We start from the raw sequence: 23,908 nt of genomic DNA, 5'->3' as shown, positions 1-23,908 counted from the left end.
CCTAGTTAACAAAGCTGCCAGTAGCCAAACACGCTTGTGTGTCTTGCGTTTCATATTTCCCATAGAAATTCAGCTAACATCTGGAGCTGGTGATTTTATTGCAAAATAAAACAAAAAAATACCAAAAAAAAAATCACTAAAAACATAAAATTGCAGAAAAATCCTGCTGTCCCACGAGACCAACTACCTCAGAGGGCAATGTCTAAGTACATCCCTCATTCTTCACAATACCTCTTATGGTGAAGATAGACTTTCCTGAGGGGTGTACCAGGTGCCACCTCTCAGGGGGGTTGGGACACAATGGAACTGGGACCTGGGTGTGGACCCACTGGACTGACCTCCAGGTGGTACAGTACACTCAGAGGGTTCTGGGAGGCCAGAGGCTGATCAGGCGGAAGCGTAGTCAGGGTACGAAGGGTGAGGTCAAGGCAGGCAGCAATGAGGCAAAGTCTGTGAACATAGTTCTAGGTCAGGGGCAGGCAGCAAATAGGCAAACAAATGGTTTAAACAAGAAGCAGGGTCCGGGACCCAGTAAAGCAGAATCACACTAAAGGGCTAGACAAGCTAGTGACAAAGTTGCTTAGGTGTCTTCCTATAGAAGGAGGCGCCTTTAAATACATTCTGCAGACCAGCCATAGGCTGGGGAAGATAGGAGACGTGCGCATGCTGCCTCACATAAGGAGGAGAGACACATCTGCACACACCCTATATGCACACAAGGAACTCTGAGCTGGAGCGCAAGCTCCATGCAGAACCAGGACGGGATGCTGGCGGCAGGAGAGCAGACCACAGCTAAGAACCGTTGCCTGTCAGCACAGCATGCAGCAGCGGGGAAATGTGAGGGAGCCCGGCACCCTTACCTGCATGTGGGGGCAGAATCACAGACATGGGGCACCAGGTTACCTTCTCCTTTGGCCTGACCCAATATAAAAAAAAAAATTCAAAAGAAGAGTGGCACTGATGTTTTCTCTTGGCTCCCAAGATCTTTCCTCAGTACCAAATCCCTTCCAGTCCACGAGAAGCAAGGTCCTACTTTGACTTTCTTCATCCCGAGGATACCTTTGAACTCATAGACATTGTCCTCAATGACCGGAACAGGAGTTGGGACAGGTTTCTTGAAAAAAGCAATTCAGGATGACAGGTTTCAGCAAAAAGAATTTGGTACCTGGATAGAGGCTGTCAAATTAAGCTTGTAGGATACATAATTGATTCTCTCGAGGACTTCAAAAGAACCGGAACCGCGGACCCAATTTATAGGAGGGTATTTTAAGTTTGATATACTTGGAGGCTAGCCACACTTTATCACCAGGAATGAACTGAGGAGAACCTCTGCCTCTTTTATCAGCAGACGCCTTCATGCGCACAAAAGCCTCTTTCAGAGCTGCCTTGGTCTCTTTCCAAATTTTGGAAAAATCCCTAGAAGTCGCATCTGCTGCAGGGATACCAGAAGTAGAAGACACCGGGAGTGGAATGTTAGGTTGCTGACCATAAACAACAAAAAATTGTGACCTCTTGGAAGTCTCATTGACTTGGTTGTAATAGGAAAATTCAGCCCAAGGCAACAGTTCGGCCCGGTCGTCATGATGAAGGTTGGTTAACTGGTGCAAGAAGTTAGATAACTTGTCAGGGCAGATAGAAATTTTTGCAGGATCAGTGATGTGTTGAGGCTCCTCCACCTGATCAGTAGAATCAAAGGAGCTGGAAAGGGCATCTGCTTTGATGCTCTTATCTGCAGCACAGAAGTGAAGAATGAAATCAAAGAGGGCAAAGAACAAGGACCATCTGGCTTGACGAGGATTAAGTCTTTGTGCAGACTGCAGATAGGTAAGATTCTTGTGGTCGGTACCAGAAGGTACCGCCATTCCTCCAGGGCCATCTTGATAGCCAACAACTCTCTGTCCCCAATCGAGTAGTTGCGCTTACGAGCAGAGAAGGCCCTGGAGAAGAAGCCACAGGTTGTCATCTTACATGAGGAAGCCTTTTTGTGAAAGCACCGCCCTAGCTCCAATAGACGATGCAGCCACCTCGAGAAAAAATGCTTACTGGCATCAGGACTTCAAGGCATGAAAGGCCGATTCACCCTAAGTTGTCCAAATCTTGGTATTCGCTCTCTTGCGGATCAAGGAAGAGATGTGCGGCACAAACTGTCAGTAGTAGTTGGCGAACCCCAGGAAAAGTTGAATTGCCTTTAGACCAGCAGGCCACTCTAAAATCGCGCATAGCTTCTCAGGATCCATCTGCAGGCCAGTATCAGATATTATGTACCCCAGGAATGGAAGCGAGGACTGTTCAAAAATAAATTTTTCAAATTTGGCATTCAGACGATTCTCTTTTAATCCTTGCGAGACCAGACAGACCTCTTCCCGGTGGAAGACCAAATCTGATGACAAAACAAGAATGTCATCGAGGTAGACCACAACGCAGGAGTAGAGCAAGTCTCTAAAGACATCATTAACAAATTCCTAGAAGACTGCAGGGGTATTGCTTAGCCCAAAAAGTATCACTAGGTGCTCATAGTGACCATCACAGGTGTTGAAGGTGGTCTTTCACTTATTCCCTTGGCAAATTATGATCAGGTTGTAGGCCCCACATAGGTCTAATTTGGAAAAGATTTTAACTCCTCTGAGGTGGTCAAACTCAGGAATAAGGGAAAGGGGTATTTGTTCTTAACTGTGATCTTAGTGAGACCCCTATAATTGATGTATGGCCGGAGAGAACCATCTTTTTTCAGATAATTTTAGGATAAATCCTCTATCAAGGTTTTTTTTTATGTACTCGGGCCTGGCTTGTGTCTCTGCTGGCGACAGAGGATAAATACGACCATGAGGAAGTGAAGAACCAGGAACTAGGTCAATACAGCAATCATACGGCCTGTGTGGAGGTAACAGCTCAGCCTCTTTTTTATCGAAGACGTCCTCGTATGCATGATAAGCTGGGGGCAAACCCTGGAGATTTGGCGATACCTGAGGTGACCGAGCCAGCTGTACAGAGAAAAGACACCTCCTAAGGCAGGTCTGTCCCCAATGAAGCACCTCACCTCTAATCAAGAACAGATTCATGGACACAGAGCACCGGAAGTCCCAGGGGAATCAGGCACAAAATCTCTTCAGTATGAAGAGCTCCCACCTGTAATTTTACAGAGGTCTCTGCAGACTTTAGAACAGGAATTTGATGACGATTCACTAGGCCTTGTAACAGGAAGTTCCCAACTGATCCAGATCCAGAAGCATTGTCTCCATGAATCAAACATCTCCCAATGACAAGGTTATCTGCAGAGTCTGGGTAAAGTGGAATTGTCTTCACCTGCGGTTGCCTCTCCAACAGACCCTAGGCTCAGGAGTTTCCCGGCTTCACACCCTGTTTGCACTCAAGGAACTCTGAGCCAGAGCGCAAGCTCCCCACAGAACCAGGATGGGAATGCAGGCGGCCGTAGCGCAGACCACAGCTAAGAACCCCGCTGCCCATGCCTATTGGCACGGCGCACAGCAGCAGGGAAGAGTGAGGGGCGCCAGGTTAACACCTACTTTTGATGTCGGCAGTGTGTGGCTCATGAAGGACGTCACGTGAGCTGAGCTGGCTCGGTGGGTATGTAAGGCGTGTGATAGGCTGCCTGCACACATATCTCTCATTACTGTCATGCAAAAAAGGATGATTATTGGTTTTCGGGCAAAGGGTGGCAGTATTTCTGGAACTGCACAGTGTGAACTGTTCTTGTACCGCTGTGGTGAAAGTAGGGTGGTTTTTACATTCCTGGTCCTCTGTCCAGCGCAAGGAGAGGACAGCCAACCAGAAGTCCTCCTCTTTAGTGGTTACAAGACAGGGTCCCTTTAAGCCTCCCCAGATCTGCGCAGTGCACTTTGCGCATGACGTCACATCATGGTCCAGACGTTGTCTGCAGGGGAGAAGACGCATTACGTCACATCATGGTCCAGACGTTGTCTGTAGGGGAGAAGACGGGACCAGAGAGTAGGAGCGGAGCATGGGAGCTGCGTGCAGTGTAGCAATATAGTTGGGTAGCTTCAGCATCCAGCCTCTTCCAGAGTTCCTTGTGCACTAGAGCAGTGTTTCCCAACCAGTGTGCCTCCAGCTGTTGCAAAACTACAACTCCCAGCATGCTGGGAGTTGTAGTTTTGCAACAGCTGGAGGCACACTGGTTGGGAAAACACTGCACTAGAGGCGTGCGTGCGTGCGTGCGTGTGGTCAGCACAGCCCAGGTACTTGTCTAATGCTCTGCCTTCCCTAATTTATCAATATGTTGGTACTAGTGTTCTGCAGGCACAGCAGACTAGTATCAGTGGACACTGGTCCAGTCTTCACATTGCTATTGGGACACAGTACTGTCTAGTATACAAAGGAAGGTCTTATAATATACATATTTGGGTATACTGTCTTCTGGAGAGCATGGGACATTATATATTCCAATATTTAAGTAAGGATCTAGTGTACATCTTTTCTGTGGCCTCACGCTGCTGTCTTAGTGTGATCTGCAGGCACAGCCCGACTGACTGAGGCTTCTCTCAGAGCCGGCAGACATATCGTCTCTGTGACTGAGGGTGAGAGAAGCGCTCAGGGCCCACCGGCAGCTCATCTTCAGGTCCCCCCCTTTTTTTTCTTCTTGTTCAGCACTGTTACTAGAGGAAAGGCGTGGCTTAGAAAAGTTGGAGTGTGGCTTTGTGTATAGAGCTGGGGACATGGGTTGCTAGGTGGCCGCTAGCACATCCGCAATACCCAGTCCCCATAGCTCTGTGTGCTTTTATTCTGTAAAAAAACGTTTTGATCCATATGCAAATGAACCTGATATGTGTCCTGTGTCCGGAGATGAGTCCAGCAGAAAGGAGCCCAGCACCGCCCCGCGTCCTCCGAATCTCCTCCTTGCCGGCTGACTTCACAGAGCTGGAGTGCTGAAATCTCGCGATGCGCGAGCTAGCGCATGTGTAGTTCGTTCCCTGTGCTGATGCCAGCACAGGGAATGAACATGATGCCGACACTGCGCATGCGCTAGCTCGCACATCGCGAGATTTAGGCACTCCAGCTCTGTGACGTCAGCCAGCAAGGAGGAGATTCGGAGGACGTGGGGCGGTGCTGGGCTCCTTTCTGCTGGACTCATCTCCGGACACAGGACACATATCAGGTTCATTTGCATATTGATCAAAACGTTTTTTTATCACAATAAAAGCGCAGAGACCTATGGGGACTGGGTATTGCGGATGTGCTAGCGGCCATCTAGCAACCCATGTCCTCAGCTCTATACACAAAATCCTGGTGACAGGATCCCTTTAACCACCTCCGGACCGTCTAACGCAGGATCGCGTTCCGGAGGTGGCAGCCCTGCGCACAGTCACGCATATATGCGTCATCTCACGAGACGCGAGATTTCCTGTGAACGCGCGCGTTCACAGGATCGGAAGGTAAGCGAGTGGATCTCCAGCCTGCCAGCGGCGATCGTTCGCTGGCAGGCTGGAGATGTGATATTTTTAACCCCTAACAGGAATATTAGACGCTGTTTTGATAACAGCGTCTAATATACCTGCTACCTGGTCCTCTGGTGGTCCCATTTGTTTGGATCAACCACCAGAGGACACAGGCAGCTCTGTAATATGTTGCACCAAGCACCACTACACTACACTACACTACACTACACTACACCCCCCCGTCACTTATTAACCCCTTATTCACCCCTGATCACCCCATATAGACTCCCTGATCACCCCCCTGTAAGGCTCCATTCAGACGTCCGTATGTGTTTTACAGATACATGGATCGGATCCGCAAAACACATACGGACGTCTGAATGGAGCCTTACAGGGGGGTGATCAATGACGGGGGTGATCACCCCATATAGACTCCCTGATCACCCCCCTGTAAGGCTGCATTCAGATGTCCGTATGTTTTTTACGGATCCACAAAACACATACAGACGTCTGAATGGAGCCTTACAGGGGGGGTGATCACCCCATATAGACTCCCTGATCACCCCCCTGTAAGGCTCCATTCAGACGTCCGTATGATTTTTACGGATCCACTGATACATGGATCGGATCCGCAAAACACATACGGACATCTGAATGGAGCCTTACAGGGGGGGTGATCAATGACAGGGGGGTGATCACCCCATATAGACTCCCTGATCACCCCCCTGTCAGGCTCCATTCAGACATTTTTTTTGGCCCAAGTTAGCGGAATTTTTTTTTTTTTTTTTACAAAGTCTCATATTCCACTAACTTGTGTCAAAAAATAAAATCTCACATGAACTCACCATACCCCTCACGGAATCCAAATGCGTAAAAATTTTTAGACATTTATATTCCAGACTTCTTCTCACGCTTTAGGGCCCCTAGAATGCCAGGGCAGTATAAATACCCCACATGTGACCCCATTTCGGAAAGAAGACACCCCAAGGTATTCGCTGAGGGGCATATTGAGTCCATGAAAGATTGAAATTTTTGTCCCAAGTTAGCGGAAAGGAGACTTTGTGAGAAAAAAAAATAAAATATCAATTTCCGCTAACTTGTGCCAAAAAAAATCTATTTCTATGAACTCGCCATGCCCCTCATTGAATACCTTGGGGTGTCTTCTTTCCAAAATGGGGTCACATGTGGGGTATTTATACTGCCCTGGCATTTTAGGGGCCCTAAAGCGTGAGAAGTCTGGGATCCAAATGTCTAAAAATGCCCTCATAAAAGGAATGTGGGCCCCTTTGCGCATCTAGGCTGCAAAAAAGTGTCACACATGTGTTATCGCCGTACTCAGGAGAAGTTGGCAAAGTGTTTTGGGGTGTCATTTTACATATACCCATGCTGGGTGAGATAAATATCTTGGTCAAATGCCAACTTTGTATAAAAAAAATGGGAAAAGTTGTCTTTTGCCGAGATATTTCTCTCACCCAGCATGAGTATATGTAGAAAGACACCCCAAAACACATTGCCCAACTTCTCCTGAATACGGCGATACCACATGTGTGACACTTTTTTGCAGCCTAGGTGGGCAAAGGGGCCCACATTCCAAAGAGCACCTTTCGGATTTCACAGGTCATTTACCTACTTACCACTCATTAGGGCCCCTAGAATGCCAGGGCAGTATAACTACCCCACAAGTGACCCCATTTTGGAAAGAAGACACCCCAAGGTATTCCGTGAGGGGCATGGCGAGTTCCTAGAATTTTTTATCACAAGTTAGCGGAAAATGATGTTTTTTTTTTTCTTACAAAGTCTCATATTCCACTAACTTATGACAAAAAATAAAAACTTCCATGAACTCACTATGCCCATCACGAAATACCTTGGGGTGTCTTCTTTCCAAAATGGGGTCACTTGTGGGGTAGTTATACTGCCCTGGCATTCTAGGGGCCCTAATGTGTGGTAAGTAGTTTGAAATCAAAATCTGTAAAAAATGGCCGGTGAAATCCGAAAGGTGCTCTTTGGAATGTGGGCCCCTTTGCCCACTTAGGCTGCAAAAAAGTGTCACACATGTGGTATCTCTGTACTCAGGAGAAGTTGGGCAATGTGTTTTGGGGTGTCATTTTACATATACCCATGCTGGGTGAGAGAAATATCTTGGCAAAAGACAACTTTTCCCATTTTTTTAAACAAAGTTGGCATTTGACCAAGATATTTATCTCACCCAGCATGGGTATATGTAAAATGACACCCCAAAACACATTTCCCAACTTCTCCTGAGTACGGAGATACCACATGTGTGACACTTTTTTGCAGCCTAGGTGGGCAAAGGGGCCCACATTCCAAAGAGCACCTTTCGGATTTCACCGGCCATTTTTACAGATTTTGATTTCAAACTACTTACCACACATTAGGGCCCCTAGAATGCCAGGGCAGTATAACTACCCCACAAGTGACCCCATTTTGGAAAGAAGACACCCCCAGGTATTTCGTGATGGGCATAGTGAGTTCATGGAAGTTTTTATTTTTTGTCAAAAGTTAGTGGAATATGAGACTTTGTAAGAAAAAAAAAAAAAAAAATCATCATCATTTTCCGCTAACTTGTGACAAAAAATAAAAAAATTCTATGAACTCACTATGCCCATCAGCGAATACCTTAGGGTGTCTACTTTCCGAAATGGGGTTATTTGTGGGGTGTTTGTACTGTCTGGCCATTGTAGAACCTCAGGAAACATGACAGGTGCTCAGAAAGTCAGAGCTGCTTCAAAAAGCGGAAATTCACATTTTTGTACCATAGTTTGTAAAAGCTATAACTTTTACCCAAACCATTTTTTTTTTATCAAAGACATGTAGAACAATAAATTTAGAGAAAAATGTATATATGGATGTCGTTCTTTTTGCAAAATTTTACAACTGAAAGTGAAAAATGTAATTTTTTTGCAAAAAAAAAAAAAATCGCTAAATTTCGATTAATAACAAAAAAAGTAAAAATGTCAGCAGCAATGAAATACCACCAAATGAAAGATCTATTAGTGAGAAGAAAAGGAGGTAAAATTCATTTGGGTGGTAAGTTGCATGACCGAGCAATAAACGGTCCAAAGTAGTGTAGGTCAGAAGTGTAAAAAGTGGCCTGGTCATTAAGGGTGTTTAAGCCATGGGGGCTGAGGTGGTTAAGGTGTAACTGTCGTTCTATTTTTATTTGTGTAATGTGTAGGGGCAGTGATACTAAGCATTTTTGTAATATACTTTAATTACTGAAACCATATATTTCTATTATAAAAACCTCTCTAAAGTGGCCCATTTTGAGACTTAGCAGCGCTCCTCTGTCTTCTCACAGTCAGTGTTAGCAAGTCTCCCCTGTTATGTAAAGAGAAGACAGAGGAGCGCTGCTAAGGCTCAAAATGGGCCACTTTAGAGAGGTTTTTATAATAGAAATATATGGTTTCAGTAATTAAAGAATATACAAAAATGCTTAGTATCACTGCCCCTACACATTACACAAATAAAAATAGAACGACAGTTACACCAACTCCCACAGTTCACTGGCAGTTTAAAAAAACCAAAAACCTGCTATGTGAATAGCACCATAAACTTCAATGGTTCTTTAGACTGCTGTCTTGTACTGCATACACCCCCGTATCCTAAGGGAATTAAGTAATGTCATAGCCAGACCCTTATTTCTGATATTTGTGGACTCTATACTGACAGGGAATGTCCCACAGGATTGGCGCATGGCAAATGTGGTGCCAATATTCAAAAAAGGGTCCAAAAACAGAGCCTGGAAACTATAGGCCGGTAAGTTTAACATCTGTTGTGGGTAAACTGTTTGAAGGTTTTTCTGAGAGATGCTATCTTAGAGCATCTCAAAGGAAATAAGCAAATAACGCCATATCAGCATGGCTTCGTGAGGGATCGGTCATGTCAAACTAATTTAATCAGTTTCTATGAGGAGGTAAGTTCTAGACTTGACAGCGGCGAATCAATGGATGTCGTATATCTGGACTTCTCCAAAGCATTTGATACTGTACCACATAAAAGGTTAGTATATAAAATGAGAATGCTCGGACTGGGAGAAAATGTCTGTATGTGGGTAAGTAACTGGCTCAATAATAGAAAACAGAGGGTGGTTATTAACGGTACACACTCAGATCGGGTCACTGTCACTAGTGGGGTACCTCAGGGGTCAGTATTGGGCCCTATTCTCTTCAATATATTTATTAATGATCTTGTAGAAGGCTTGCACAGTAAAATATCAATTTTCGCAGGTGACACTAAACTGTGTAAAGTAATTAACACTGAAGAGAACAGTATACTGCTACAGAGGGATCTGGATAGATTGGAGGCTTGGCAGATAAGTGGCAGATGAGGTTTAACACTGACAAATGTAAGGTTATGCACATGGGAAGGAATAATGCAAGTCACCCGTACATACTAAATGGTAAAACACTGGGTAACACTGACATGGAAAAGGATCTAGGAATTTAATAAACAGCAAACTAAGCAGCAAAAACCAGTGTCAGGCAGCTGCTGCCAAGGCCAATAAGATAATGGGTTGCATCAGAAGGGGCATAGATGCCTGTGATGAGAACATAGTCCTACCACTTTACACAATCACTGGTCAGACCACACATGGAGGACTGTGTACAGTTCTGGGCTCCTGTAAACAAGGCAGACATAGCAGAGCTGGAGAGGGTCCAGAGGAGGGCAACTAAAGTAATAACTGGAATGGGGCAACTACAGTACCCTGAAAGATTATCAAAATTAGGGTTATTCACGTAGAAAAAAAGACGACTGAGGGGAGATCTAATTATTATGTATAACTATAACAGGGGTCAGTACAGAGATCTATCCCATCATCTATTTATCCCCAGGACTGTGACGAGGGGACATCCTCTGCGTCTGGAGGAAAATAAGGTTTGTACACAAACATAGAAGAGGATTCTTTACGGTAAGAGCAGTGAGACTATGGAGCTTCTCTGCCTGAGGAGGTGGTGATGGTGAGTACAATAAAGGATTTCAGGAGGGGCCTGGATGTGTTTCTGGAGTGTAATAATATTACAGGCTATAGCTACTAGAGAGGGGTCGTTGATCCAGGGAGTTATTCTGATTGGAGTCGGGAAGGAATTTTTTATTCCCCTAAAGTGGGAAAATTGGCTTCTACCTCAGGTTTTTTTTTTGCCTTCCTCTGATCAACTTGCAGGATAACAGGCCGAACTGGATGGACGGATGTCTTTTTTTCAGCTTATGTACTATGTTACTCACATCATTTGAGCCGCCCTCCGCTTTAAAGGTCACCAGTGACCTCCGTAGCATCTGTTTGCTCAGAAACATAGGGGGTCATTTAGTAATCTGAAATACACCTAAATTAGGCGTATTTCAGGCGCAGATAGCGAATTTTTCCCCCGCTCATGTCAGGTCTTAAATTGTGGGCAATGCGTGGACGAGCCAGCAGAACCGTCTCATTTACCATTTTTCTAGGAAAGTATGATGACGACTCCGGAATGGAGTCTCAGATCAACAAAAGAAAAACAGCCTTTTACTCAGGTGAACCACAGCTAGGTGTCCGTGCAGACAGATGGACAGGTCGCTGGTGACAGACTACTTGTATGTATGACTATACTGTAGTAAATTACATTTTTTCCTATGCAATATGGGATTACAATATAGCAAAAAAGACACAAGACACAATAGTACAAAAATGCAAAACTTTATTACGTTTCCTACAAAATCGCTCACAGCAGAAATGTTTTTTGTTATTTTGCTCGTTAGGTGTAAATGTTCCAAAAATGATAAGCGGCTCCATGACAGCACACCACGGCCAGCAGTGACAAGACCGTGGACGACACGTGGAGGGGAGCGGACTGGAGGAGAAGTTACAATACAAATCATAATATACAGTCAATTCTGTACAACGGCGCTCAGATTACTTACAGGTCTGAAGGGTCACTGTAGCGCGAGCCCTAGGCTATCCGCACATGGTGCCAGCTGCAGTTTTTTGGTGCGGATTTGATGCGGTTTTGCTGCAGATCTCTTGCATTAAAAAGGGTGAAATCCGCACTAAGGAACTGTAACAAAGAATTACACGCTGCGGATCTGCACGGAACGAAAAGCAAAAGTGTGATGAGATTTGTGAAATCTCCCTACGCTGCTCCGAAAAAACGTGCACAATCCGCAACGTGTGCAGGTGGCCTTAGGAGAATTTTCTGTCTGCATACGTGTCAAGAGGCCAAACCTGTACCTTATGGAAAAAAGAAATATAAAAATGCAGCGTTCCTATTTTCTCTCAACTGATCGGATCAGGCCTTCTATATAAACAGATGTTACAATATGGGAAACCATATGAATTCTACTCCGCTACATCCAGAGCCAGTATCCAAAAAACACACAATAGAAGAGCATTAAATGTGTATGACATTTACATTATGGAAGAAATAAGCCTCATATGCTCTGTGCTGCTGTGGGAACTGACCCCCTTCCACTATGCAAGTCTCTCTCCTGAACGGGGCCCCTGTTCTTTCCACTATTTAGCTCTGCTGAAGGTCCCAGGCTCCTTTCCTGCGCCTCCGGGGACTCCCATTCCCACCCTTACTACTGTTCTCGGTTAAAAACAAAAACAATTATGAAATTTACAAACTGATAGTGAATCGTACAAAAAAAAAAAAATTAAAAGAAGGCCAAAAAGTCTGAGCGATCATCAGTTTATCAAGTTACACAATTCATCCTCTATATAAAATGTCTGCACAATCGTACAATAAACTCTCTATATTACAGTGTAAAAACTTATTGCTTTTGTATTAACAAAATTAAATTAAAAGAATAATAAAAAACTAAAAAACACAAACTGTAAAAACCCCAAACTAACCATCCACATCATAAAACCTCGCGTCGGCACATAAGACCCAGGACGAATATATCAAAAACAAGAGATTTTGGTTCTCGTTCAGATCGGAGCTTCAAACTATGAGGACCTGTCCCGACTCAAGCATCGCTCTGGAAAGAGAATAAGGAAAACAGTGTTAGAAAAATCCAAGTAGAGAAAGGGATCGTCAGCCAGCAGATAATTCTTAGCATGCAATAGCTTTTAAAAAAAATTAAATATATATTTTATTTTTTACTTAACCCAGGCATTCTCAACCTGCGGCCCTCCAGCTGTTGCAAAACTACAATTCCCAGCATGCTCGAACAGCCTACAGCTATCAGCCTACAGCAGGGCATTGTGGGAGTTGTAGTTTTACAACAGCTGGAGGGCCGCAGGTTGAACATGGCTGCCTTAACCTATAGTGACCGGCCTGTTTTGGGCCGTACTGACCCAGCGATTTTTTACGTCGTCTCCTTCCGAGATGCTATAACTTTATACTTATTATTTTCTATGTTGCTGTATGCGAGCTTGTTTTTTTGCAGGACAAGTTGTAGCTTTTAATGGCACCATTTTGGAGTGCACATAACTTACCGATTAACTTTTATTAACTCCTTACGGGAGGGGGGGGGGGGGGAACAAAAAAACAGCAATACTGCCACAGAGTTTATACGTTATAAAATTTTGCTGCGTAAATTTTTCGGCCATAAATAATGATAACTTCTCTGGGTCAGTTGTAATTGCAGCGAAAAAAAGACGTAAAATAAAAATATGTATTTGTTAACTACTTTTGTAATAAAAAAAAAGTTTTCTTAAAAAGAAAAAGTTTTTTGCATCGCCGCCATCCAACGACCAATAACTTTTTAAATGTTTCTTTTTACAGAGCTGTGTGAGGGCTTGGTTTTTGTGGGACGACTTTTTGATTGCATTTTATTCCCTTTGGTGGCAAATAAGCCAAAAACAGGAATTCCGTTTTTTTTTTTTTTTTTTTTTACAGCTTTCCCTGTACGTGATAAGTGACATTGATAATTGCATAGTGCAGGTTGCTATGAATGTGGCGATACCAAATATGTGGAGGAGACTTTATCTTTACATTTTTTTTTCCCATTTTAAAGCTTTTTTTTCAAGAAAAAAACGGTATAGAGAGGCGCAGCCTGCTGTGAGACACTGGAGGCAGGCCTCGGGCATTCACTAGGCCCCAGCACCCCACAGTCTCATGTGCAGGGTGCCGATAGAAGACAATTGAGCTTGTGGCATGTAAGAGGTTAAACGGCCCGGATCGGAGCGCCTACCAGTCCGGGCAGTTTACAGCAGGAGCGTGGCTCTCATGGGAGGACCAAGGCCCTTAGTGGCTGCCGTAATAAAAGACATATTGGTGGTCACTAAGGGGTTTAAACCAAAATGGCACCAGTTTTGCCCGTCAGCCAGGGTACATTAAATGTACATGATCATCCCCTTTAAATACAGCAGCTCCGATTTACATACCGCCACTAGAGAGGAGCAGGTTTTATTATGGACCCGTCATTTCTACCCTATTAGGCAATGGAGGTAAAATACAGGTCTACAGTAGTAAATATTGGAAGTGCACCGGTTGGCCCTATCCAATCTCTGTGCATGCGACTCCACTCACCTTTTCTCAGCTTCTTCCCTCTTGATGACACCGATTCGGTTTCTGTATATGGAGGAGGCGGTGGTGGAAAATCATCATCAGCATCATTGCGGCGGTTTCGTTTTGCCCTCTGAGCGAGAGGAATTGGTGACACTATCTAAACCATCCCGGCTGCCTGCTCTCTGCTGCTGTTCCGTCTCAGGGCGTCTTCCAGGAATCGATCATCCATACTCCGGTTCCTGGCCGGGGGCGCGTCGTCAGTCCCGAAGGTCGTCTCTGCTCCTGCTCCTTTTACCTCCATAATAATCATCACGAGGGTCAGGGGAACGGCCATCTCGGCCTCTGCCATAGCCTCTGCTGCGTTGTCCTCATCCGAGTTATGTCTTCCTCGGCTTCGGCTGTTAGGAGGATCGCGGTTCCGATCTCTTCTGTCCAGGTGTCCAAGTCATCCATAGAGAGAGCACGTGCTCTCCTCTCGTAAGGAAAATCGGTCATCATGGTAATCATGTGGCCGTGTCGTGGAAGACGTCTGTAGTTGCTTTCATGGAGACTATCAAACTCCTATGTCCTGGATAGGAGTCATGGCTTGGATTCCTCAATCGACCAAGAATCGCTGCGCAGGTTTGTTTCTGCGATCTTTCCTCGTGTAACGAGCTGACCTCACTCATCGCAGAAGCTTTGGAGAAAACAAGGCATTAATGGAAATCATAGGAAATGTAGAAATGAAGCGGTAGGAAATTTGCAATTAACACCTACTCCAAAATTGCTTCATTTTTCAAATTAAATGCATTGACTTCAATTTGCCTTTAACCACCTCCGGACCGCCTAAAGCAGGATCGCGTTCCGGAGGCGGCAGCCCTGCGCAGAGGTCACGCATATATGCGTCATCTCGCGAGACGCGAGATTTCCTGTGAACGCGCGTGTTCACAGGATCGGAAGGTAAGCGACCGTGGCATCTCCAGCCTGCCAGCGGCGATCGTTCGCTGGCAGGCTGGGAGATGCGATTTTTTTAACCCCTAACAGGTATATTAGACGCTGTTTTGTTAACAGCGTCTAATATACCTGCTACCTGGTCCTCTGGTGGTCCCTTTGTTTGGATCGACCACCAGAGGACACAGGCAGCTCAGTAATATGTAGCACCAAACACCACTAAACCCCTTATTAACCCCTGATCACCCCATATAGACTCCCTGATCACCCCCGTCATTGATCACCCCCCTGTAAGGCTCCATTCAGACGTCCGTATGTGTTTTGCGGATCCGATCCATCTATCAGTGGATCCGTAAAAATCATACGGACGTCTGAATGGAGCCTTACAGGGGGTGATCACCCCATATAGACTCCCTGATCACCCCCTGTAAGGCTCCATTCAGACATTTTTTGGGCCCAAGTTAGCGGAAATTATTTTTTTTTTTTTACAAAGTCTATATTCCACTAACTTGTGTCAAAAATAAAATCTCACATGAACTCACCATACCCCTACGGAAATCCAAATGCGTAAATATTTTTAGACATTTATATTCCAGACTTCTTCTCACGCTTTAGGGCCCCTAAAATGCCAGGGCAGTATAAATACCCCACATGTGACCCCATTTCGGGAAAGAAGACACCCCCAAGGTATTCCGTGAGGGGCATATATGAGTCCATGAAAGATTGAAATTTTGTCCCAAGTTAGCGGAAAGGGAGACTTTGTGAGAAAAAAAATAAAAAAATTTCCGCTAACTTGTGCCAAAAAAAAAAAAATTTCTATGAACTCGCCATGCCCCTCATTGAATAACCTTGGGGTGTCTTCTTTCCAAAATGGGGGTCAACATGTCGGGGTATTTATACTGCCCTGGCATTCTAGGGGCCTAAAAGCGTGAGAGAAGTCTGGGATCCAAATGTCTAAAATGCCCTCATAAAAGGAATGTGGGCCCCTTTGCGCATCTAGGCTGCAAAAAAGTGTCACACATGTGGTATTGCCGTACTCAGGAGAAGTTGGGCAATGTGTTTTTGGGGTGTCATTTTACATATACCATACTGGGTGAGATAAATATCTTGGTTCAAATGCCAAACTTTGTATAAAAAAATGGGAAAGTTGTCTTTTGCCGAGATATTTCTCTCACCCAGCAAGGGTATATGTAAAATGCACCCCAAAAACACATTCCCCAACTTCTCTGAGTACGGCAATACCACATGTGTGACACTTTTTTGCAGCCTAGGTGGGCAAAGGGGCCCCACATTCCAAAGAGCACCTTTAGGATTTAAGCTAGGGGGCTGAAGTGGTTAATAGTCGGACCTATCAGACATGAGCGGTGCGCTGCACGAAGAGGCCGGAGATTGTCTGAAAGTCACTGCTACAATAAAATATAAGCTAATAAATTCTCACCATACACAATGTCTTACTTACCATTTCTCAAATCTGCCGTTTTGTGGTCCTGGTCTGGTTGGGTCAAAAGTTGGCCAGTTCTTTCTCCATGTAGTACAGGACCTCATAGAATCGTCCTGCTGGTTAGGCTTGTATGCGGGTAGCCACTATGAACTGGAAAGAAGACAAATCCGAACATAAACTCAGCGAGTGCAGGATAATAAGGTGGTGATAACATTTAGAAAGAAACTCATAAAAAGGACACGAACAGAAGTGGGAAAAAAGTCCTACCAGACAATGGTGCATCGGGGTCCCGAATAAGAGGAACCTGAGAGCTGTGTCCACCCACTGTGAAAACAGGAACAGGCAAAATCAATGCAACGACTCCCATGATGTCACGTTTCCCCCACATTATGCTGATGAACGTATTTTTTTTTCCAGTGTCCATTTGTTTTTTTTGCGGCCAGTATGCAAAACCATTCACTTCCATGAGGCCACAAAAAACTAAATGACTCTGTGTGCATTCCGTTTCCGTATGTACGTTCCGCAAAATAAATAGAACGTGTTCTATCATTGTCCGCATTACGGATAAGGATAGGACTGTTCTATTAGGGGCCGACCATTCTGCAAAATACAGAATGCAATTTGCAGACCGCAAAAACGGCCATGGCCGTGTGCATCAGCCCTAAGAGCTTTGTCTTGTGTATGCGGCTGATTGTGAAGGCACAAAAAGACTGGGAAATCCGGCAGAACACTCCATGTGCTGTTCCTGTACTACCCGTCGTGCAGGGAGGCCCCCCTCACATGTCAGCGCTTCCCTGCACCGCAGACGTCTTAGAAGTACTAATATAATGTAGAATACTTGAAGGAACACCCTCTGGTATAAACAGGGCGAGAACCGGGCTCGTCGGAGCAGTGCCTGAAACAGGGATTCAACTGGCAAATTCATGTGTCATCCTCCATTTCCAGGGGACCCTGCTCTAGGCCTAGCACAGAAACATCAATGTCAGCCCAATACTGTGTACCCCATGATGGCCCACAGCCATTAGAACTGAAGCTGTATGAATAGGGGGACAGATATGGCCTTGTATCCCTACAAATTACAAAAAACTGCACACACAATGGGCGACGTTTCATTCTGTGTCCATCTCGGGCCTCATTTGGGCAATTTATAGCATAAAGCGATGCGATGTGTTTAGGTCAGGTTGTAATCGGCTGCCTCACCGGAGCTTGCGGCGTCGTAATCATAACCGTTGTACATCTTTACCACAGATCCTGGCGGTGGTAACTTCGCCTGACTTGGGTGAGAGTACATCGAGGGAGCGTAGACGCTGGGGGCATAAATGCTGGGTATTCCGGAGGTGGCCGCTTTCCCGGCTTCGTACACTATATGGAAAGGAGAGATTGGTTATCAGTCAATGTGTGAGGAACCCCTCAATATATTTAATCCTGAAGAATCAGGATAGACAGGCTGTCCATGTCAGTGTAGACAAGCCATGAAAATCTGAACATAGATTTTTTTTTCCTGCTTGCAGCCACCACTAGGGGGAGCTCACTACATGTGGATTTCTACAGCTCCCACTGGACTACATTATAAATTCATATTCAGTGAGCTCCCCCTGTTGGTTGCTGCAGTCAGCAGAATCAACATTTATCTATGAACATGCAGGGAGTGGTTGGAAACGTACAAGCTCTGGGGCAGCAGCACTTCTCAGGGCAGCACGGGCAGCGTTACGTAACAGCAGCAGGTATGAGGCAGCATGGCACCAGCAGGATTCCAATCAAGAGGAAGAGAAAAAATCCAGCGAGGACGACAAGTATGACGAAAAGCCAGTCTGAAAAAACACAACAGAGAAACGAGCGTTCACTGTCTGCAGGAGAAAAGGTTAGGAGACTCATTACTGAGAAGGCGAAGTCAGGGCATCGCCTCCCGGGACGCTCCCAGAGAATGCAGCAATAAAGGGATGAAGGTGAACAGGATGGACACTGCTCCCGGTCATCACTTCCTCTGCTATTCTGTGAGGTGACACAGGGCTCTTCTGGTTTTATATAAAGTTTAAAGAGGTTGTCCGGGCTATTAAATTGATGGACCTATCCTCAGGCGTCCGACACTCAGCTGTACGAGGAGACGGCGCTGCGCAGTGCACACGTGCTGCACCGCCAGATCTGATATTGAATGACCTTTCCTGAGGATAGTGCATCAATATTAAAAGCCTGGAGAACCCCTTTAAAAAGGGGTTGTACGGGAATGAAGAAATGAAATACTTAAATATTAATTATAAATATATTCCCAAATAACTTTCATTAATTATAATGAACTTGTTTTGTTTGGGGAGCAATGATTAGGAGAAATAAAATGGCCGCCGTCCTATAGTTCACACAAAACCTGTCCTGATCACCCAAGCAGGACAAGGTAACTTTACAACACTGAGGTAAAGAGCTGCCCTCATCCTCCTCTCTGCTCTGCTCGTCAGGGATTATGATCCTGAATACGGCGATAAGATCTTCAGCTGAATATTGTAGGAATGGAAGTTCATGAGGAGACATGAAGTACGGAGAGGAAGGGACAGTACAGATGGTGTTAATGAGACTGCATACAAGAGCTGCTGCTCATTAGGCCCCATTCACACGAATGTACGGCACCTGTGCCGTGCTGTGGACCGCAAATAGTCCACAATGCTCGGGCACCGGCTCCTGAATCAGACCCACGACTTGAATGGGTCCGCAACATAAGGCAAAAAATAGGACATGTCCTATCTTTTTGCTCCGTCGCAGAGCACAGACCTGAAAGCCCACGGAAAGACTTCCAAGTGTTTCCACAGAGCTTCCGAATTGTGCCTCCGCCACCGCAAAAGATAGGACATATCCTATCTTTTGCCGTATGTTGCGGATCGCCAACCATTCATATCAGTGGGTCCGCATCCCACAGCAGAGTGCACACGACCGATGCGGTCTGCAACACAGGCACGGGCGGTTTTACATTGTGTGAATAGGGAATTAGTCACATCTCCACCTTCTCTCTGTCCTTCATGTCTCCTCATGAACTCCATTCCTACAGAGATTCAGCTGAAGATCTTATCAGCTGTATTCAGGATCATAACCCCTGACAAGTAGAGGGGAGGATGAGGCAGCTCTTTACCTCAGTGCTCGGAAGTAACTTGTCCTGCGTGTGATCAGGACAGGTTTTGTGTGAACCTATAGGACGGCGGCCATTTTATTTCTCCTAACGATTGCTCTTTAGACAAAACGAGTCATTATAAACTAATGAAAGGAATTTGGGAATGTATTTGTAATAAAGTAATATTCAAGTATTTTCGTCTTTCTCAATTCATGGAGAAACCCCTTTAAAAAGGGGGTTTTTCAGGATTTTTACTACTGAATGGCCTATCCTCAGGAAAGGCAATTACCACCTGATTAGTAGGGGTCTGACACCCACACCCCCACTGATCAGCCGTTTCAGAGGTAGCTCTTGCATTGTGTAAGGAGCCAGTTACTGTGGCGCTGCTCCGACTGAGTGAATGATAACCAGCTCCATCCACGACATAGAATTCCCTAACCATAGGCCATCAACAGCAAATCCTGGAATACCCCTTTAATCATCATATATTGAAAAACCTTTGCCATTTGTAATATCATTTTCTGCTTCAATTACTCATTTCAAGATCTCAGCTTTCTGTCACAGACTGGAAACACTCGGGGAGATTTACTAATTCTTTTACAATATTCAGACCAGACAGTCTAAAGATGCAGATTTACCTCTGATACAGTTTGTGCGCCTGTAGGGTCTATACCGCCTAATTGCTTACTTTGCACCTAAATTTTAGGTACAGGTTCGCACATCATAAGCCACGCCCCTTACAACAGACCACTCCCCTTCCCAACTAAGCCATAATCCCCTTCCGCACGGGGGGAAAAAACAGGTCTGGAAAAAATAATGTGGTGCGAAGCATGTACGCCGTTATTTTTTGGCACAAATTACACCAAAAATTAGACGGCATTTTAATTAGTTAATCTCCCCCAATGTTATCTATACTAACAGGAATCGTTACAATGTATCAGTGTGGGCAATCCTAAACAAAGTAACAGTATAAATCTTGCTGATACACTGTACAAACTGCTAGCTGTGAGAGCAGGACTAGGTCAGGAGGCAGCAATCAGTGTACAGGAGTTATTTCCAGGCTTTTAATATTGATGACGATCCTAGGATAAGTCATCAATATCGGATGGCCGGGGGGTCCGACACACTGTCATGGGCAGAGGGCACAAACCGTGCGCTGTCTCCTATCTACATAGACGAGGCGTGTTCCTTCCCCTTCATACGAGTGATCGGCTGGGGGGGGGGTGCCAGGTGTCGGACCCCCACGATCAGATACTAAAGGCCTATCCTGAGGAGGAGGATAGGTCATCAATATAAAAAGCCTGGAAAACACCTTTAAATACTGTACCTGGGGCTGCATTCTCCTCTATATGAACGGTTTTCAGTGATTCAAAGGGTTAATGCAGCCTCAGATACGACGTCTAATACAAAAACACTTCTAACCGCCACATAGTGCAGAATGTGTTCATGTACGCCACCAATCTGAATGGAGCCTAAAGCGGCAGCAGCAAAAGGCTCTAAAATATGAACAGACGAGCAGTAGTCGTCATCTAGGCTGGGGGCAGCGGTGCTTTCTGCCAGGCGGGGGGCATCGTGGGGGGCACCACAATGAATTGCTTTGCATAATTTTAAACGTCTTTCAATGGGCTAACTGAGAACCCCCCCCACCCCCAGGGTAATAAATAATAACACTGCGGTGCACCAGCTCTACATATAGATTAGATGTAGAAAATAAATAAAATTACCACTCGCCTCACCAACACCAGGCACCGTTAGAGACCCTCCGCAGGCCCACACCCCTGCATAACACAAGGCATTGCTCTGTACCCGCCCCGAGGGCGTCACTGGTGTCTGCAGCCCTCGCCACCACAATAAGCATCAAATACAGCGTCAGAGAGAAAAACCAAGAGTGAAGCCGCAGAGACCAGGAGGCGTCACCTGCAAGCAGAGCTCAGGCTAGCCTCACACCACAGCAGCTAGACGGATTCTACGGATTTTAGTACTGACCTCTATACCGCAGGGTCTGTTTTAAGAAATTCATGGCGTGAGAGAAAAAAAAAAAAGGGAGAACCCCAAGTCTGCAGGTTGCATCAGGGCAACCCCACAGATCCAGAAATTTAAATGGGTTGTTCGGCCATTAAATATTGGTGACCTATCGTCTGGATATCAGTGGGGGTCCGACCCCGGGACCCTCGCCGTTCAGCTGTTTGAAGAGGAGGCGACGCTCCATACAAGTGCTGCTCCCTGGTCATTACGCTAGGCGTCATCTCTTGTGTAATGGAGAGAGAGTAAAGTCAGTGTAAGGCTACATGCACACCAAACGTTGTTCCGTTTTTGCGGATAGGATGCGGTTACTTTGCACTAGAATTTTGGTAAGACCGTGTGCTGTCCGATCAGGTATGTCCTTTCCGTACCCGCAAAATAATAGAACATGTCCTATTCTTGTCCGTTTTAAGCATTTTACAATGGATCTGCAAAAAAAAAATAAAAAATGGATGGTATCCGTTTTTTTTTTTTTTTTTGCGGACCGCCCAAAACACATACGGTTGTGTGCATGTGGCCTAATGAACAGAAAGTAGCAAACATGTGGAGCGTCGCATTCCTCATCAAAACAGCTGATCGCCGGAGGTCCCAGGTGTCGGACCCCCACCGTTCAGATACTGATGACCTTTCCTGACAATAGGTCATCAGTATAAACAGCAGGACAACCCCTTTTAAAGCCCTTGGGAGGGGAGGCGGGCAAAGACTTGTCAATTCCGACCCAGAGAAGCAGAGATGGCTGCACTAGTTATAGCTGGTCATGGATGGAGCAATTACCTTCCATGTTATCTATCTGAAAGTCTGGTAATAGTTCAGAGCCCTCTGATGTTCTACCTGGAGGACAAAAGAAAAGAACGTTACCAAATAGAGATCTGGACTTAAAGGGTTTGTTTTTCAGACTTCACTGAGAGACAGGGGGCGCTAGCGAGAGAAAAAACTACTAGTCTTCAAAACGCAAGGTAAATGTAAAAAAATAAAGTCATGCAACCAAAAGTAAATGGAAGAATTGCCCTTTCCTTCCTCTACTAAAAAACGAGTAGGTCAGTATATTCAAGAACCAGGAAGCTCAGGATGATTAGAGGTGTAAGTACTGCAATGCAGAGGAAGACATTATGGAAGGACAACAAAAAAATGATGAATTCTCACGTGTTTTCTATAACATGTCCTGTAATACGGGCTCGTTCACACGTCGCCGTCAGACTGTGGTTTTATGGTGCAATCACAGCCCAGCCGGCGGCACACCTAATACACTGTACACCCTAAAGCCAATACATAGAGGCCTGCAAAGACGTCTGACGGGCGGAGGAGATGTGACTCGCGTTCTGGCCACACTTAGCAGCCGTGAGCACATCCCCCGCACCGCAGGGGCTCCGTGGCCCCAGATCAGCACAGAAAAATCTCCAACCTTAATTCTCCTGACCCCAGGGTTACCCATAATGCACTGCACCTCAACGTCCCAACTAGCCAGGCAATATCAGGCATATAGAACATTTCCCAAGTTAAACACTAGATGGCAGCATTTCACCGCCTGAAAACTCCACCGCCCTTTATAACCCTGGGATTCACAAAGATGAAAACAGAGGACAGAAAAAACTAAAGCACTATCCTACTTAACCGTCAGCATGGCCGAGGACACGTCACAGAGAGGAATACACAATATGCCCAGTCCGTCAATGGTGGTTTATCGCTGCGCGTCTCAGACGTGTTGTGGGTTCAGTTCACACGAGGTAAAATGTAGTAAATGTATGAGGCCGCGCGTTTTTCTTCCACACAACTTATCACAGGTATTAACACTTCTGCTTCCTCCACTGTGATAAGTTGTGTGGAAGAAAAACGCGCGGCCTCATACTTTTACTACATCACAGAGGAGACAACAGTAAAACGTACAATCTACTATCAAGGCATCCTCAGACAGAAGGGTCAGGACCTAACCTCCTCTCTTCTGTTACTGTGGAGGCCTGTGCACCGAGTCAAGTGCAAAGGGGGAGTGACCGCCTCCCCTCTTCTCATAAGCACCAGAGGTACTGCAGGGTTTGACTATGTACAGCCTTTGTAAGTTTGTATATAGAACCGACCATTGCTGGTGCAGTCACTGTGTACATACATTACATTACTTATCCTGTACTGATCCTGAGTTACATCCTGTATTATACTCCAGAGCTGCACTCACTATTCTGCTGGTGCAGTCACTGTGTACATACATTACATTACTTATCCTGTACTGATCCTGAGTTACATCCTGTATTATACCCCAGAGCTGCACTCACTATTCTGCTGGTGCAGTCACTGTGTACATACATTACATTACTTATCCTGTACTGATCCTGAGTTACATCCTGTATTATACCCCAGAGCTGCACTCACTATTCTGCTGGTGCAGTCACTGTGTACATACATTACATTACTTATCCTGTACTGATCCAGAGTTACATCCTGTATTATACTCCGGAGCTGCACTCACTATTCTGCTGGTGCAGTCACTGTGTACATACATTACTTATCCTGTACTGATCCTGAGTTACATCCTGTATTATACTCCGGAGCTGCACTCACTATTCTGCTG

General features: G+C 45.4%; 1 protein-coding gene and 1 pseudogene across 1 annotated transcript in view; both read right to left on the bottom strand.

Annotated features, from left to right (window-relative positions):
- Positions 1-940: 940 nt before the first annotated feature.
- On the bottom strand, positions 941-14,633 carry LOC120977028 (annotated as a pseudogene).
- The window catches only part of LOC120992572 (lipolysis-stimulated lipoprotein receptor-like), a 23,405-nt gene continuing 13,665 nt past the window's right edge, over positions 14,169-23,908 (bottom strand). Inside the window, 8 exon segments of the mRNA XM_040421623.1 lie at positions 14,169-14,537; positions 16,251-16,382; positions 16,500-16,556; positions 17,433-17,594; positions 17,897-17,939; positions 17,941-17,963; positions 17,966-18,043; positions 22,123-22,179. Coding sequence (XP_040277557.1) covers positions 16,333-16,382; positions 16,500-16,556; positions 17,433-17,594; positions 17,897-17,939; positions 17,941-17,963; positions 17,966-18,043; positions 22,123-22,179 — 470 coding nt within the window. The 3' untranslated portion in view covers positions 14,169-14,537; positions 16,251-16,332.

This window comes from Bufo bufo, chromosome 1, assembly GCF_905171765.1.
Source record: "Bufo bufo chromosome 1, aBufBuf1.1, whole genome shotgun sequence".
NCBI classification, from domain to species: Eukaryota; Metazoa; Chordata; class Amphibia; order Anura; family Bufonidae; genus Bufo; species Bufo bufo.
Note: the sequence above shows the minus strand (reverse complement) of the source record. Positions and strands in the feature narration are given on the sequence as shown.